This window comes from Primulina tabacum, chromosome 5 (genome assembly GCF_025594145.1).
Source record: "Primulina tabacum isolate GXHZ01 chromosome 5, ASM2559414v2, whole genome shotgun sequence".
Lineage (NCBI taxonomy): Eukaryota > Viridiplantae > Streptophyta > Magnoliopsida > Lamiales > Gesneriaceae > Primulina > Primulina tabacum.
Genome location: NC_134554.1, coordinates 9929499 through 9947682, shown reverse-complemented (window position 1 = coordinate 9947682; position 18184 = coordinate 9929499). Strand labels below are relative to the sequence as shown.

The following is an 18184-nucleotide window of genomic DNA, read 5'->3' as shown; positions in this document are numbered from 1 at the left end:
ACGACCGATCTACTTAGCGACATTTTGATAAAAAACCATTGCACTATTATATATGTGATGTGATGTTTTTTTCAAAACTGTCCTCGTATTTGTGACGTTTTGTTAAAAACCGTCATTAAAAGTTTTGTGACAATCGAAAATGTCTTTTTTAGCATTTTTTGCGATTTCTGAGCAAATAAATGCCCTTATTTTGCCCATTTTTTCAAGATTTTTAGCTTCTTGCTACATATTAACATATCTTCTCCTATTCATTTTGCAGATTAACGTAGATCCGACATGTCATCCACATTTGCGGTGATATTTGTTGGTAAAATTTCGTTTACTCACTTATTTATGTTTTCAAACTTAAATCTCGTTAACTTCAGAACTTGTGTGTTTTTCTTTTTAGGTTTGTGTGTCATTGTTTGGTTCTTTCTGGAGTTGATCACTGTACGCTTTGGTCGGTTTTTTGAAATTTGTAGTTTTTAAAAAAAAAAAAAATTAGAGACGGTTTTGACTTAGGTAAATGTTTCCCGGCGAGTTTATTTAGTGTTCCAAAAAATGTATAATAATAATTAAAAAAACATGATAATATCGAAAATTGTGGTTGATGCATGTGTTACAACTGGTGACATAAATATATATTACAGTTTAGACGTAGATAATATATAAAATTTAATCAATTATGTTATTTGCAAGTTTATCGTTACAGGTTATTCAGACTGGACTGATTTGGGAAAGTACAGATTGCATCATATTATTATAAATATAAATTGATATGACTCTTTTTGGTTATTGATTTTAAACCTTTTCAATTTTCTTTTTCTGTTATTAATTTATTTTTGTCCTTACATTGAGATCGTATAAATATGTGCATCAAATTTTAATATATTATTTTTAATAGTTTTAAAGTCATAAAACCACAATAACATAAGTTAAAAAGGGCTTAACTTTATAAATAATTAAATATACAATAAACTAAAACTCTATCCTTTATATTATTATTATTATTATTACTATTTTCTTGTAATATTGATTGATATGAAATATAGTATAGTTGTAGCATTGGATACTTATTGTATTTTAATTCCCAAAATACCCTTCACCAACATGAAAACATTTTTTCAATAGAAATAAATTGGATTTTGACTCCTGGAAAAATGGGCCTAGTCCATTTTAAATGAAAATTGGGCTTTGGGTGATGTACGGAGCTGATCCGGAAAGAAGTGTATCAATTTGAAGCGGACAACTAGTTGCAAGGGTTTGCCTTTACGCGAAAAAAGTTTATACAAAACACACATTTTTTATTTAATGATTATTATTTTTTGCCCCGCATGATATATTAAGTTTCCCCTCATCCCCCGACTTGATCCGCATTGACTTTTCCGAAATCGTGTAAACAGAAGTGCTACGAGTCATTGCTATTTGACTCGACTTCGAACTTCATCGTTGCTTGATATATATTACAAGTACCACATTCTGATTGCTTCGTCTAGAAAATCAAATATTTCCCTACCTTGTAATTTATAGAATCAAATAATTGATCTTAGCTATGATATTGATATAAAACCGAGTATTTATCTCCTATACTAAAAGTCATCTCAAAAATCATGTTTGGACCCTCTATTCACAATGATATTTAATTTGTTGCTACACAACAATTATGACTTGCTTCTCGATTCTCTTTCGGGGACCTCAAACCATTATGCAATTTGAGAGGCCTACTACCATTTTGAGAAAATTTGGAGGAAGACAAGTAGAAGAAGATATAAAGAATTTCATTTAATATGCTTCCTTTCTTTTGCAAGATGTAAACCCTTTTTTAAGGCCATCACGAAAACAGATTTAAAAAATTAAAGTAGAATAACTAAATTCATATTAACCCTTAACTACAGTTTCTGCTACACCACATTCGTGTTTCGATGGAGTGACATAATCCTCTCTCAATTTGTTAAGATTGGAAATTTAGACCTAACTCAACCCAAAAAGCTAGCTCGAGGAGGAAGGATTGTCCAAGATCATACATACAATTATCAGGAATTTTATATAACCGATGTGTGACAACTAACACACCCTCCCCACGCCCAGGAATGAACATCTGGAGCGTGAAGTTTGCAAATGACCCAACTATGGGCAGAACGGGTGGTAACACATAACGGTAGAACCTGAGCTCTGATATCATGTTAAGACTGGAATTTGGACCTAACTCAACTCCAAAAGCTAGCTCAAGGGGAGAGGATTGTTCAAGACCCTATATACAACTCTCGGGAATTTTATATAACCGATGTGGGACAACTAACACACAATCGTTGGAAAAGACCAGAATTCGAACCCTTCTGACGGCAACATCCCGACCTCATATTGGAATAAAAAAATTATATATTTTTACAATAATTTATTCATTTTAAATTTTTTTAAAAAAAATTATACTGGGAATAAAGAACGAGACAACTGATTTTAGTAGGCGAGGACAGCACTATGCAGATGCAGACTACATACGTAGGTCTTATTGATCAATTGAGCAAAAATTATTTAACCATTATAGGATAGAACCTTGAATTGCACCTTTTTTGGCTAATATTGGAATATTTTTCCAATGTGACACATCTGAGAGTGACCATTGTGACAGATTTTAGTGTTCACGAGTCATATCATTTTTAGCCCATTAGGGAAAATGTAATCTATAATTTTCTATAATTATTATATTGTGAAAAAAGTAGAAATAAAGTTATTACATGGTAAAACGTACAGCAGAATAAAAAGTCGATTGAGACTTAACTTATGTGACAAATGGAATAAAAAGTAGGTATACATATAGTTAACTAAATATTTAACTATGTTTAAATTGTAACATAAAATTATCATTTTTATAGCATATTTATTATATAGAAGAGATATATATTTTAAAACAATTCTTTTTTTAAAAAAAATTTCAAGTCTACTTGAAACCAATTCTACCATACGTTTATTAACCAGATTTAGGTGGCAATTCCAACAAACTAAATTTACTGCCTAATTACGGTGAATTTTACAGAAAGCCGAAACCAATTCTTGAGTTAAATAGACGCTATTAAAATATATATATATATACACACACATATCTCATGAAGATTGGAACTTAAATTTAACTCAACCTCAAAAGCTAGCTCTAGGAGAGATGATTGTCCAAGTTCATATATGCAATTCTCATGTATTTTATCCAACCGATTTGGGACAATTAACACATACCCCTCACGCCCAGAGATGAACATATGGAGCGTGAAATTACAAATAACAAAACTATTGGCAGAACGAGTGTCACAACTATGGATAATCCAACACATAACGGTGGAAACTGGATCTAATATCATGTTAAGATTGTGACTTGGAACTAACTCAACCCCAAAAGCTAGCTCAAGGGAAAATTGTTCAAGTCCATGTATGCAACTCCCAGAGAATCTATCTAACTGATGTTGGACAACTAACAAAAATTAAAAGAACATTCTATAAATTTTTTAAGTTTTCATTTCAGATTGGAATTTAGTTATATAATTATTAAGTGATTTTTTATTTTAACGATATATTTGAGTTTTTTCACTTTTTAAAATATTGAAATTTTATTATTATCTCTATTTATAATTTTTGATAAAAAAAATATAAACTTTTGATCCTAAAATCGGTATCGTAGTGAAGTTCACATGTTCGATTTCATAGAATGCAAGGAGTGCATGCAAGGAAGGTGGTCGATAGATGATGTTTTAGATGTTGTGCAAATTAAAATATTGGAGTTGTACAGACATCACCAACTATAATTTTTTGTAAAACAGAAAGTATTTGATCCTATAAATAATAAAAAATTTGTCTCAGGTTTTAAGAATTCTTATCAAATTTCACAAAAATATTAAAATTTCTTTGGAAAATATTGAATACTTTAAAATTTCTACATATTCCAAACAGTCGGAGAATTTGGCTTTCCACAAATTATGTTTGATTACACTCTTAAAACCTTTTATATTATACACATATCAAAGAAGAGGACAATTCGATGCATAATCTTGATAATACAAAATCTTGATTCATGGCATTTTTTATTTTCATTTTTCCCGAAAATTAACCTTCAAGTATCATATAAAAACCAAAATCAATAAAAAATTTAAAACTAGAAATATTATATATCAAAGTTCTGGTTAAACAAAAGCTAAATTGTAATTTTTCTCACAAAAAATGTCGATACCTAAATCTAAGAATGTTCATTCATGATTATCGTTCCCCGCAAGTTTTTCGGTCCCTTATTTTATAATCATGAGTAGGTCTCTTGTGAGACGGTCTCACGAACCTTTATCTGTGAAACATGTCAACCCTACCGATATTCACAATGAAAAGTAATACGCTTAGCATAAAAAGTAATATTTTTTCATGGATGACCCAAATAAGAGATCCATCTCACAAAATACGACCCGTGAGACCGTCTCACACAAGTTTTTGCCTTTTATAATAATACAATTTCACTTCACTTTGAAACTCATTTGTACGATTATCATTTTAAATTTTGGTTTTCATTAATATCAAAATATTAGTATGATATTGTTATCCGATTTATGATGCAATGTCATAAACATATCTCAATAATGAAAAATTTTAAGTTCGATTTTAGGTGATGTGAACAAATTCTATCCCATGTAATGAGAAAATACTATGATATTATATACTAACTCAATCATGATCACTCTTAAAATTTTAAAATCATCAAACAATGTTTAAAAATTACAATTAATTTCTAACAAGTTTTGACATTACATTCCCTAATTCACCTTTTGCAATTAAACATTTTCTAAAAAAAATTAAAATTAAAAATACTTTAAAAATTGGAGAAGATGTGAAGACCAACTACACAAATCTTTTAAAACTTTTTTTTTAGGGTAATTTAGCTATAAAAATAGGTTATAAGTTTGATGGCTTGAAAAGATCACAAGATTCTCACCAACAGTTGGTTCCATGTCATTTTCCATATTCATCGATCTTTCACTTAAAGATATTTCATTTTCTTCAATCACATCCATCCACCAAATTTCAATTTTGTTTTGTCCATATTATGTATTACCAAAATGGGAAAAACAAAAACAAAAAAAAAAAAGTATCCATTATAAATGAAATTTACTTGTGTTATTTGACAAATTAATGAATTTTGAGATATGTGTAATTTTTTTAAAATTTAATTTTGAAAAATTAAAAATGCATGAAATTTTATTATCTTTTTATTCGACTTCGGTCTAAGCTACAATAATGGTTAAATTACAATATCGGTATATGGAGTAAAATGCATTTCTCTTGTGAAATATAAAAACAGCACATAATCCTCTACATTTAAAACCTTATATTTTTTAAATCCTGGAGTAAAACCCCTTGCAAATAGAACAAATGTGTGTGATTTTTAAAAACACGAGGTTTGCAAATATTCTTAATTTCCTATAGGTTTAATCACATTTTTTTCGATATTTCACATGAATAATAAATAAAAAGACGAGATTATTACAATAAATGTTCTCTTGAATTTTCTATTTAAATGTATCTACATAAATTGTGATTATATAATTTGAGAATTGAGATCTCACATTTTATTAAAGAAACGATATTAACTATACTTTATGTCATACATGTGGTATGTTTTGGGTATATTTTATGCACACAAAACTTTTGTGGGATTATCTCACAAGTTAATTTTGTGATATATATATCCGAACCTACTTAAACTATAAAAATTATTGTTTTTATGTCAAAATATTACTTTTTATTGTATGTATGGATCACATCTTTAACGCCCCGGATTCGATGATTGTCTTCACTGTACCAAGAAAAGTCTTTCAAACGCCTCTATGTAATCACTCTCAATCACCCGAGGAAAGTTTAGGTGGTCACCCGTCACAGAATTTTATCAAATCAAACACGCTTACCTTTGAAATTTTATATGAAGAGCTTCTGAGAAAAAATATACACCTTCTCGATATGAGTAATACATATCAAATCTTTTAAACACTTCTCAATTGTACTGTAACGTCCCAATAATTTGAAGGTTCACGTAAACCACATGCATGCAATTTATTAAATTTTTTTGGTATTTTATTAATTTGTTTCAAAGCATTAAAAGCATGTTTATTTCATAAATTATGGGTTTAATTATTTTTATGCATTTTATGCATAATTATTGCATAATAGAATTATTTCATGAAATTTTAAAGGTTCATGCATTAAAGATTTTTAAGTTGCATTTCGCGCTCGAACGAGGAACGGAGACCGGAGAATTTTTTAAAAATTATTTTATTACATGATTAATTTCTATTAATTAATATAAGATTTTTTTAAGTGTATTTTTCAAAAATGGGATTTATTGGGTAATTTTTACCCGCAGGATTTTATTTTATCTGATACGCAAATTTTATCGAATCGGGGGAATTTTTGAGGGTTCGGCTAGTATTTTAAAAATCTTTCCAAAACGAAATATCTGTCAGGATTGTGTTTGGATTTAATGGGCCTATTTTTAAGTTTAGTGGGCTTAAAACCATTTTTATTTTAATTGAGGCTCATTAGTGCACATTTTAATTAACATAAACTACAATTAAATTAAACTTAAACCTAACCTATACCAATTATTATACCATCAACCGACACTCCCTTTCATTACCACCTTGCCCTCTTGTTTCAGCATTTAATCCCCCAGCTAAGGTCTCGGATCTTGCTTGTCTTGGAATAAAGAAATTCCTCCGGCTTTCGGCTCGATTTCCTCCCGCATTTGCATCATTCAGGCACGCCACGTACGTTTATTTCTGCATCATATACGCTATATATATATGCTGTTATGTGTTTATTTGTATGTGGAATTCTCGGTTCAGCATTATTCATGAAGAATCTTTGGTTTTTACATATGTTCTTGCATCTTTTGATCAACTACTCACGTCTTTCCCATTTTTGTGCAAGGGGCTGTCAAGTTAGTGATGTTAGAGGGTTGTGCAGGCTGTGTTTAATGATGTATAGGTGCTGGAGATTCGGGTTGCCAAGCTCGAGGGAAATTCGTTCGGTCAGGTTGGGTTGTTTCTAGGCTTTCAGCAGGTTGCAGCCTGCATGTAGCTGGGGACGTGAGTCTAGTGGGTCCAGCAAGGTCCTAGGGTGGTCTAGGTAAGGTGGAGTCGAGGCTTGAACCGTCGGTGGTGAGCTAGAACGTGACCTTGGAGGTTAGTGCACAAGGGTGATTTAAGTTGGTAGGACCGAGAGATTAGTTCAAATGCTGGACCATCAGCCGTGGATATAAAGGTCTGAAATTAAGATTGTAGGACCATTATAGTGTTTTTAAGATATGACAAAAAGTTGGGAAAAAAATTCGATTAAGTCTCTAGACGATACGGGTTAAAACCAGGACCCTGATTCAAGTTTAAAACAATTCAGTTAAGTTATGAAATGTACTCGAGTTTACATCTAGGAATGCTTTTAAATATGTTTTGGGACATTTTTAGGAGTTTAGTAAGCTTTGGATCAAAATAATGAGTTTTGGATTTATCCGGGATTTAATCGTCGCACGAAACGTTAATTAAAGGATTAATGGAAACGTCTAGATTTAAGCTTAATAAAATTATGATAAATTATATTTAAGCTCAAATAATTATTAAAAGTTTAAGTTTTTAATTCGGAAATTTTATGCTAAGTTTTGGTTTAATTCGGGATTAAAACGCATTAATATGTTATATCTAAAGATTAATTTAAAAGTCATCGATTTAAGCCAAATAAAAATATGAAAAAATTCAAGTAGGCTTAAATAATTATTTGGGACATGTTAGTATCAATGGAATTAAGAAAATGTCAAAAACATGGAATTAGAGGTCCAGGGGTTAAACGATATTTTTTGGATTTTCAGGGACAAAATGGTCATTTTGCACCCGGGGTGAGATTTTGGTCAAGACAGCGCCCTGAGCACAAATTTACTATATTTTAAAGGTTTATGCATCATGATCACGATTTTTAAGATTTTATGAAAATATACGTTGCATGCTTGGTTTAAAAGAAAAATTACGTATATGCATGTTTTTATTAAGTGGTGAATATGATGATGTTTTTGAAGGATGGGAGTTGGTTGTAACTGACGATGTATATGTATACGATGATATGATTGGAGATATCGTGAGGGAAAAAGGCCCCAGACGGAGCATGTTTAAGGGAGAAAGCCCCAGAGGGAGCCCGACGATCGTATTTTCATTGACATGATATGATGATATGATAGGTCAAGGCCCAGTTGACGGGTGAGAGTGTTGCTGGTGTCCCCGTCGTCCGGTACCATGGTTATACGTAGATGGATCCATTGATAGAGCTGATACGAAAGTCACAACTAATGAACTGAATTCAATTAAAAAGAAAATGTATACGTATATGACGACATGAGATGACATGCTTTAATACGATATGATTTTATAAGACACGTTTACGTATATGATGACATGCTTTAATACGATATGATTTTACACGACACGTTTATATATATGATGACATGAGATGACATGCTTTGAGACGATATGATTTTACACAACACGTTTACATTATGCTTTTAAGTTCATGAAAGGTATGTTGGCATTAAGCTTTTTAAATTCATGAAAGATATGTTGAGTGTGATATTTTTCACCGTTGTGTGCCTGTATATGTACTTGTTATTCTTGGTACAGGTGTGCTGAGTATTTAGACTCACTAGGCGTGTGTGATGCAGATGAGCTTCATGATGAGGAGACTAGAGGTGCCGAACTCTGAGTAGACAGACCTGGTGGGATGATACGACCCGAGGACCACATGTTTTCCGCATTACGATTTATGAGATTAAAAGGAGATGAATATTTTCATACGTTGATGATTTAAAGATTTTTATTAGTTTATGTTTTTGTATGATTATGGATGAGTTTGGTTATTTTAAACTGCGATATTTTTATAGTCAAATAAATACGATTATTTTAAATTATATTTGGAAAATTTGAGCTTTATAAAAAAAAATATTTCCGTACTTTTTAAACTAGTAGACGTTACATGTACAGTAAAAAGGATGAGATCGGTTCATTTATGTTCCCTTCGCCTTGATGCCTGTCAAGAGCCGCTCATTGTCTGTGCAACCTCATGACATCGACGATCACCTCCCACTCTCTTCGATCTCAGCCTCACAACATCGAACCGATCCGACTCACGAGAGTCTTATTATTTTGTATATTAAGTAACACGTAAGTAGTATAAATTAAAATACAAATAACCCTGCGCTCATTAAAATGATCAATTATATCTTTTATAAAACCATGTTGGAACTGTTTATTTTCAACCACCGAGCATTACGTTTATAATATATTTGAATGTGATTTATTAAATCGGCTTTGGATCATGTGCAAAATTGCAATTTAAATATAAACTGTATCGTAAATATAAAAATCTAAAGATAATTTTGAAAATGAATTATAATCTCATATATTTATTTTTTTTAACTAAGAGATAACATTTTATAAAAGAGAGATTTTAAATTTTCAATTGTAATGCGAACTTTCAAAAGGATGCTCAAGCTTATTTAATTTAAAATCAGTATAACTTGTCTCTGATACGTGGACTATATAGTAATTTTTGTTATGACCAAATTTAGATATTATATTTAAATTAAAAATTTTGAAGATGATTTTTTTATAAAAATTTTCTAATAGTTAACTAGAATAATGATTAATAAATTAACTTATTTTAAATTTATGATTTTTTATAGTGGAAGTTAATATGTTCCTTTAAACTTAGATAAAATCGAACAGTACAAAATTCTTGCCGTTTTAGAAATGGGCCTCACTGTTCCACCGGTCCGACCCGATCCGGTTGCCTTGTCTCCTCTTCTCGTGTCAAACTTAAATACTGCATAAATTTCAAACTCCCATTCAAAAGAGCTCCTCCCCTCCACACACTATTCGCCCCTCATTAATGGTCGCCTCCCTCCTCTCTTTCTCTTTTCAACTCCACGCCTTCTCTCTCTGTAAGTATCTACTGCATTCACATTCTTCCTGCTTCTCTGCTGCTCATTGATTATCCACTGCTGCTTGATCAGTGGGTGCGAAGATCTGCTAAAGGCCACTTTTTTTATTTTTTTATTTTCATGGCGCAGGTTTTTGAAATGAGCTTAGCGTAGCAATGATGATGGTTCTCGAGGGGTTGTCGTGCTTTTTCCCGACATTGTTTAGCTGATTTTTGGTGCTATTTTGATTATTGCAAGCTTCGTTTCTTTTTTACTTTATTTCTCTCCTCGTTTTGTCTTTTGCTGTGGATTTTGTCGCGTTTTCGAGAATAAAATGGAGAGAACACGGCACATGAAGTCTAGGAGAGCTTCGGAGCTTGAAGGTATGAATTTCTTGGAGTAGACTTTTGTGGTTTTGATCCTGTCCGCGAACGTTATTTTTTGTTTTTTCTTCTCGTCTGAAAATTAAGAGCTTGAAATTCATGAGCGTGGGCTATATCTTGGTTTGGTTATGGTGTTTTAGTTAAGTGCGAACGTTTTTTTTCGCAAGTTTGGATTAGTGGAAATTTTTTTTCCTTAGTTTTAAAATTTGAAACTCCTTGCTTTAATACGTGAAAGTTGGATGGTTCTCCTTGCTTTAATACGTGAAAGAGAAATTCCATGTTCTTAAAGTTTTTACTCTCGGTAAAGAAGGGAAAGGTAAAAACGGCGCATATTTTACTCCACCAAACTTGAACGTTTGAATTCATTAGTAAAGAAGGGAAAGGTAAAAACGGCGCATATTTTACTCCACCAAACTTAAACATTTGAATTTATTAATTATGGTATATTCAGTTCGGGTGATGAATTTAGAGTTACTAGATTAAATGTTTTCTTTCGGCAGCCCTTTCTTCATGTCTTAATCTCCATGAATTTTAAAGAGCAAAGCAGAGCAATTCCTGCGACATATTTTTTGGCTTTTCCATCTCAAAAAAATTTCAAAGTTGTGCCCAAAATATACCGAGTTTATCAGTATGCCTTTGTCAATAAAAAATTTTTGTGGCTAGTGGAATGAATCAGTTACTTTACTATAATGGTGCCGGCATTATTTTGTTGCCATCCGGAATTCGCTACTCATAATGGGTTATGATTGCTGGGCCTAGTTCTTTAAAGGAGCTTCAGTAAATTTTTTTGTTGTCTCATTAAATTATATTTGGCCGGTATGTGAGTCAACATTCCAAGATTTTGAAATGTTTGGGAATAAATACACAGAGTTTGATATTTATATGAGTTGATTAGAAACAGATCCATGTTTCATATTTTGGTGAATGGCCGCACATTCCGCGATTTTATTATTAGGATCTCAAGGCTTGAGAAGTAGAAAACTTTTTACGTTGACCACTGATCATAGTCTTTTCCATATAGTCCCCCTCAGCAGGGTTGATGTAAGAACGAGACTATATGGGTATTTGTGCAAGCGATCGAAAATGTCTGTTTTGAACTGAGCATGTTTTATTTGAATTTTGATCCAGAAATTTCACAGTTTCAGCAACAGAAATCTGCTCCAAGATTGTCTTTGGATTCTCGTTCTCATACTTCTGGAAGCATTAGGGATGATATGGTCTGTGCTAGACTATTTGTATTTCTCTCATAATGTAATTATCCAGAAATTTTCCTCAATATATGACATTCGGTAATGCAATATGGTCACTGTAGATAATTCCTAAGTCGGGGCAGAGTTCCTTAGGGCAAGCCACAGGGATATCAATGAAGAAGTTGTTGGCAGAAGAAATGTCTAAAGAAATTGAATCCAAGAGACGACCACCAAATGTCATTGCCAAATTAATGGGTCTTGAAGAGCAGCCATCTCCACAGCATGTTTATAGACAACAAAAACCGTCATCAGACAGCTGTGAACTGAAAATTGCTTCAAAGAACAAACACCGATATGGAAAACAAAATAATCGCAGATCAAGCAAAAAAAGCGCAATGGAGCAGGAAGAATTTAGGGATGTATATGAGGATGTGGAAGCATCTCATATTGTCAATCGACGCTGTTCGTCAAGATGGAGTGCAAGTTCAATTGTTACCAAACCTGGGATGTCATTAATTCAGCAGAAATTTATTGATGCCAAACGCCTTTCCGCTGATGAAAACCTTCAGAATTCAAAAGAGCTGGATGGCACCTTAGATCTGCTAGACTCAAATAAGGAATTGTTGTTAAAATACCTCCAAAAACCTAGGGCCGTGTTTGTCAAGCATTTGCATGATGCACAAGTCGATCACTTCAATTCTTTTGGAAGTCATATCGCTGTTTTGAAGCCTTCATGTTCTGAAAAGTACGAAGGCAATGCCAAAGCATGGAAATCAGAAAGTGATAGTTTTAGTAATCTGGTCAGTAACTGCCATCTGAAACGTGAAGATGGTCTACTACTTGCACCTCGCAATCGGCATGGGGCTTATATTTCTTCCAGTTCACCGGAGATTGAATTACAAGAGAAAAATGAGACAATGATACTTCCTACAAGGATTGTTGTTCTGAAGCCAAACCTTGGAAAATTGCAGAATGCCGGTATATCTAGTTCATCGCGTGATCCCACTCATGGCTATCTGCCTAACATTAGTAAAATGAAGGAATGTTCGGGTGTCAGAGGTGCCAAAACACTATCGTGGAGAAGTAAAGATTCACCATGTAATGAGGAGCTTCCCAAGATGCCAATGTCTAAAGGTGCTAGAGAAATTGCAAGGGACATTACTAAGCGAATGAGAGTCAGTTGTGATGAGACTATGGATCCGAAGTCGTCTCGATTCAGAGGATATGCCGGAGATGAAAGTTCCTATGATGCTTATGGAAGTGATTATGAGAGCGAGTCGGATAAGTTCAGATTATTTCATCAAAGTTCCTTATGTGATGAGAAATGGTGCTTATATCCATCTCCTATTTTGTCTGAGTCATCTGTCAACAAGGAGGCAAAAAAGAGATTATCTGAGAGGTGGAAGGTGACTCACAGATACCAAGATGTGGAAATTGTTAGTAAGGGTAGCACACTAGGGGAAATGCTTGCCATATCTGAAAGAGAAACCAGGTCTAAACATTCGAATGCCGCGGCGAGTATCAGTGGAGAAGGCGATCTATTTGGTAATAGTAATGGAACTGCTTTGTGGGATAATACTGCAGGCATCAGTAGCAAAGATGGCTGGAAGAATATAGTTAATGGAACTTCATACAGGAATAGATCAATTCCTCCACCTATGGGTGGGAGAAGTTACAAAAGTAGCACATGTCATGAGAAATTGGCCGGGGAAAAACATCTGATGGATGGAGAAACTTTGCGTCGTGGTAGAAGTAAGGTTATGAAGGGAAATCTAAGTCGGATAGAAAAAGTTTCAAAAGATTCCAAATTGCTCGGCAAGAAGCACCCCCTGCATCGGGACTTATTTATCAATGAGAAAAATGCTTCAGCAGAAGCCAGTTTTGAGATTCAAATGGAGGCAAACATTAAGGAATTGTCTGGACAAAAGCCTATGTTTCAGATCCAAGGAGAGGATGAAATTTGCGAGAGCATCGTGTCTGATGCTTTGACCATTGGTGATCCTGGAGGCACAACCTCGTTTTCGAAATCTTCTGAGTCACTTCCTAAACAATCATTACTTCCTAAACAATCATTTTCCATTTTAGATGAAGATTGCTCGCTTGCTCATGATCAAGATGATTCAACTCTTCAGGTTTGTATCTTCGCTTCCCCTGGAAAATTGTGATCATGTTTTAACCCCCATAATAATTATGCTAGGTATTGTCTTTTTACTAATTTTTCAAATTTCGAGTCGTTTGACCAAAACAATCATTTTTAACACTAAGGAAGGCTGTTTTAAAAAAACTTTTTCATGCAGTTAGTTGCCCATATAACTCTTGTTTTCAGGTCACTCTAAGTTGTGTTTTTCTTCACCGGTACCGGCTGAAGTTGGTTTGGAGTGTACTAATTTTGTTTGTAAATAATTTATTCGTATCTTTTGGTATGTCTTGAATTATGCCCCTTTTCTGATTTAAGACATGGGGGTGCTGTACTGATTGAGCTATAAATGGTTTACTAAAGTAATAACTTTTCATTTGTGATCTGTGATGTTTTAGGAACTACAAAAGAGACCGCCTGAACAAGGTTCTCCATCCTCACACTTCCTTGGAACTGAGCTGGATTCTTCAGAAAGCTCCAAGGAAGCGGATCATCCTAGTCCAGTATCCGTCCTCCAGGTCCCTTTTGCAGAAGACGCGTCATCTAGTTCTAAAAGTTTTGAGAAAGTGAAGGCTGAACTTCATGGTATGAAGCCAGTTTCTCTGTAATCTTTTAATCACACGTGTGTAAATCTTGGCTGTATACCGTGGGAAGTTAAGTAGACAGTCAACTTTTTAGGAACTCGTAGATATAGGAATGTCAATACCATGAGTGCTTCAGAGGGCATGCAATCGTGATCGGTTTTTATATCTGCAAGTAAAATACCTTTCAGAGTGTTTTATTTCCAAAAGAAGACTATCATTTATAATTGACTTTATTAAGTCGATAAATCCCCCATTTACCCCAAGCTTTTGTTAAATCATGCTATATGTTGCTTCTATGTATTGAGTTCTAGGAATGAGACTATGATTTCCTGGCATTCCATGCACTCATTCTTTAAGAAATAATTCACTTTACTCTGTTTTTATTCTGTTTTTTCGTGTTATTTTCCATCGTTTTCTTCCTTAAAGCAAGCATGATCTCACCGCATGTTCTTTTCATCTTTTTACTGCAGAACTTAGAATGCAACTACAGCTCCTCAAGATGCAGTCAAGCGAATATTCTGAAGTTTCCCTCATCCCCCTCGAGGAAGAAGTTTCTGAACTATCTCCAATAGTCTATGGAAAAAATCATGTGCTAGAAACCGAAGGGTGGGAAGTTTCTTATGCACTTGATGTGCTAAACAACTCCAGTATTGAAGAATCCAACCCTGGCACCGTAATAAAAAACCACTCCCCAGAGTGCCCTTTGGATCCTGGGTTGTTTGATGATCTCGAGAAGAAATATGGTGACATAACGGTTGGGTCGAGGCCTGAAAGAAGGTTACTTTTTGACACGATTAGTTCCGCGATTTTCCAGGTTTCGCAGCATCAAGATGTTTTGTTACCCTGGGTGATGCCGAAGTTAGGGAATTTTGCAAATGACGCGACATAAAGAAGGAATCAGAGACAACGTTGTGAAGCTGATCAATCAAGATTTCCCAAGTGGTGATGTATCGGAAACGGTACTCGATAAGGAGATGCAATGGTCAGATTCGAAGCAAGAAGTTGACTTGGTAGGTAGTGAAATTGAGAAATTGTTGATAGATGACCTGATATCTGATATTATATGTATCTATTAGTTCGTATCTGGATTAGACTCTTAAGTTTAGTTGGTAACTCTTGCTGATCACAAACTTAGTTGTAATAGTTATAATAAAGTTATATGTATAATAAAGTGTTAACACTAAATATGCCGTTTAGTGTCCTCGATAAGGATGCTTATATCCAGTAATTATTATTCGTACACTGATTGTATATGTGTTCATACATCCATATATTACTATTTACTGCATCAGATTTGGATTTGATGCCCTGTATTAAGGCTCTTGATTTTCAAATATTATGTTTTCATTTTAGATTACCATTTTTTTCTTGGTAACAAATATGAATCATTTTTGCTAGAAAAGCTTAGTAATACATTCTTTAATCTTAAGGTTATGTATAGTGGGATCAATTAGGTCATTCTTCCATAATTAAGACTCATCACGTTTGATTGAAATGATATTTAGTAGCTCAAAACACATTTTTTCTTTTACTCAAACATGCATCTTTTCCGGTCAATTCCCTCATTATGATACTTCATGTTAGAGTCTCCCCTCCCCCAAGTAATTAAAAAAACATGCGTCTTTTCCTAAACCAAATAGGCAGAAAATTGGTCTCATTTGTAGCATATATAACTCATTTTGTAATTATCATTTGTCTATTAATTTCTCATCATATCAAATTGTTTCTGTTGGATTATGGATCCTTGTCAAGTATTTCCGCATTATTGCTTTAAAAAGTCAAAGAAAATGTGTTTTTTTAGGGTAAAGTGTCAGTGCTTGGTAAGAGGGTTGATCGAACATGATACGCAAAAAAAGTAATTTTTTGTCCTTTTTTTAAAAGAAAGAAGAGATTCACTAATTGAGGTATATTTACTTAACTATTATTCGTGTAACGAGGTTGTGAATTGATCAGAGAAGTATTAATTGAGAATGAATTAAAATTTAAAAAAAAAAAATAGAAAGAAAGACAGTTATGAAATCACAAGCTCCAATGATGTTCAATAACAATTCTAAATTCATGACCACACACATATTGATGATGACTGAATTTACACACATCAAATTTCATATAGGCTTTCACACTAAAATACTCTAGTTTGCATCTCTCTATGCCTGCAGCTGCTTCTTTGTAGCCTTTCTTGACTTCCGAGTTACTGAAACTGAGTGGCGTCTGGACGGAAGATGATATTGTGGGAGGCCATAGTTGGGCGTTTTTCACCTTAGATATGCTCGAAAGAACGCTCAACGGGGTAACTTTTCCGGCCACTGTCACCTTCTTTGCTGCAAAATCTATGTCAAAAGATGTAACTCCTGCACAAAAGTAATCAAGGATCAAGACTAGCCTGCAAGACCTAGCAAGAAAAGTGATGATCATGCACAAGGAACTTCATCTATTTGAAGATAAACTTGTTATGTCTAGATATGATCAGTTGTGGTGTGATTTAAATTTTTTTTATTCGAAAAAATTGAAAGATACAAACCTTCCATTCTTGAGATGTGTTTTCTCATTTTTCTTTCACATCCTCTGCAATGCAACGACACTTTCAAAACAACAACCTGGTCTGCAAGGCAAGAAAAAGTTGGCGGATTCACATCACACGGTTCATCTGTTTTCACAGCCTCAGACTTTGAAGTTTCACCTGTAAACAGATTCAGATTCGGGTCGAAATCCGATAAAGAGTTGAATCGAACCCTGTCGTTACTCAGCAAGTATCTAGTAGAACTTGGAGGAGTGATAAAATCTGCAGTCTTGATATGGCTCCGACTCTCCCTTTTAACGCCACCACTAGAGTTTCCATCACTTATAATAGTACTATCGGCACATGTCATCTTGATCTTGGCTTGATCGCCATTTTCGATTAAAGGGATTTTCTTATTCTTTTTCTTGAGTTGATTCTTGGGAGTTTTTGGGATTATAGTTTGCTGAGAAGTACTAAAAGGAGGGATTGATCTAGCATTTCTTCTTGAATCTCTGATTATGGGATTGTATCTGTCTATCGCTGGGCTACTACCGGGCTGAATATCGGACCAGAAAGAAGAAGAAGAGCCTTCGTCCATGTTGGGAAAACATGTGTGTGTTGCAGCTTGTGATCGAGAGAATATATGGATTCTTTTCATGTTTGGAAAGTGTAAATTAATGGCTTAGAGAATCAAAATTGTGGGTAGGAAAGATAAAGAGAAGGGACTCTTTCTGGTCAAGGTAAGTGTTAAACTGTGAAAGAGTCCATACACTGCACTCTAAAATATCAAATTTTGGTGAAAAAAATTAATAATTAAGATTTTTAGATGTGATCGTTCGACATGTAATCGATACCGATGAATACCGATTCGTCCACGTAGCCGATTCTTGTAAATATTTAACTTAGGACCAAAAATATGTGATGATCCTCAGAACTAATCTTTATTTATAAAGTATGATTTGGGCCACAGAACAGACCAAAAGTAAACTTCTTTTTGCAATCCCAGAATAAGAATAATTGGAACTGTCTTCTTGTAATGCTTTTGGATCATATTCTTCATGAATTTGAAATCAAATGGAGTTTTTCCATTTTGTGGTTGAACGTGAATGATACACATGCCCTTTTGTTCATGATCTTTTTTCAAGAGGCAACGATTGTGGGTTTCAAAAAAATGCAAAGAATTAGATGCCTTTTGCCTCACTTTTAACTCTTGCTTTCTTATCTTTCCTTTAGCTTTACATCGCTTCCAATTTGGACTGTATGAATAAGTCGAGCTAGTTTACAAGTTTTTCGAGTTGGTTCAGACTAATATTTGAATTTGAGATCGAATTATCTCCAATGTAATACTTTTTTCTATCAAAGACTTTATTCATATGCCTTCATCTCTTCTTTTCTGCTTTGGGAGAATAGAGTCAAATTACATAAATTCCCC

General features: G+C 33.8%; 2 protein-coding genes and 1 long non-coding RNA gene across 3 annotated transcripts; 2 read left to right on the top strand and 1 right to left on the bottom strand.

Annotated features, from left to right (window-relative positions):
* The first annotated feature begins 6643 nt into the window (after positions 1–6643).
* Positions 6644–8947, top strand: LOC142544723 (uncharacterized). Its single transcript, XR_012820091.1, has 2 exons — positions 6644–6767; positions 8066–8947. It is a non-coding gene; the product is annotated as an uncharacterized LOC142544723 (long non-coding RNA).
* Positions 8948–9864: 917 nt separating this feature from the next.
* LOC142546358 (uncharacterized) lies at positions 9865–15499 on the top strand. Its single transcript, XM_075654035.1, is given in 7 exon segments — positions 9865–9979; positions 10109–10341; positions 11470–11558; positions 11654–13663; positions 14067–14253; positions 14723–15120; positions 15122–15499. Coding segments are annotated over 6 exon segments (2940 nt in total). The 5' UTR covers positions 9865–9979; positions 10109–10292; the 3' UTR covers positions 15329–15499.
* Positions 15500–16239: 740 nt separating this feature from the next.
* On the bottom strand, positions 16240–18121 carry LOC142546359 (protein SODIUM POTASSIUM ROOT DEFECTIVE 2-like). Its single transcript, XM_075654036.1, has 2 exons — positions 16774–18121; positions 16240–16603 (listed from the first exon to the last, which is right to left on the bottom strand). Exons 1-2 carry the CDS (start codon positions 17408–17410, stop codon positions 16272–16274), a joined length of 969 nt encoding a protein of 322 aa, XP_075510151.1. The 5' UTR covers positions 17411–18121; the 3' UTR covers positions 16240–16271.
* Between the last annotated feature and the right edge of the window lie 63 nt (positions 18122–18184).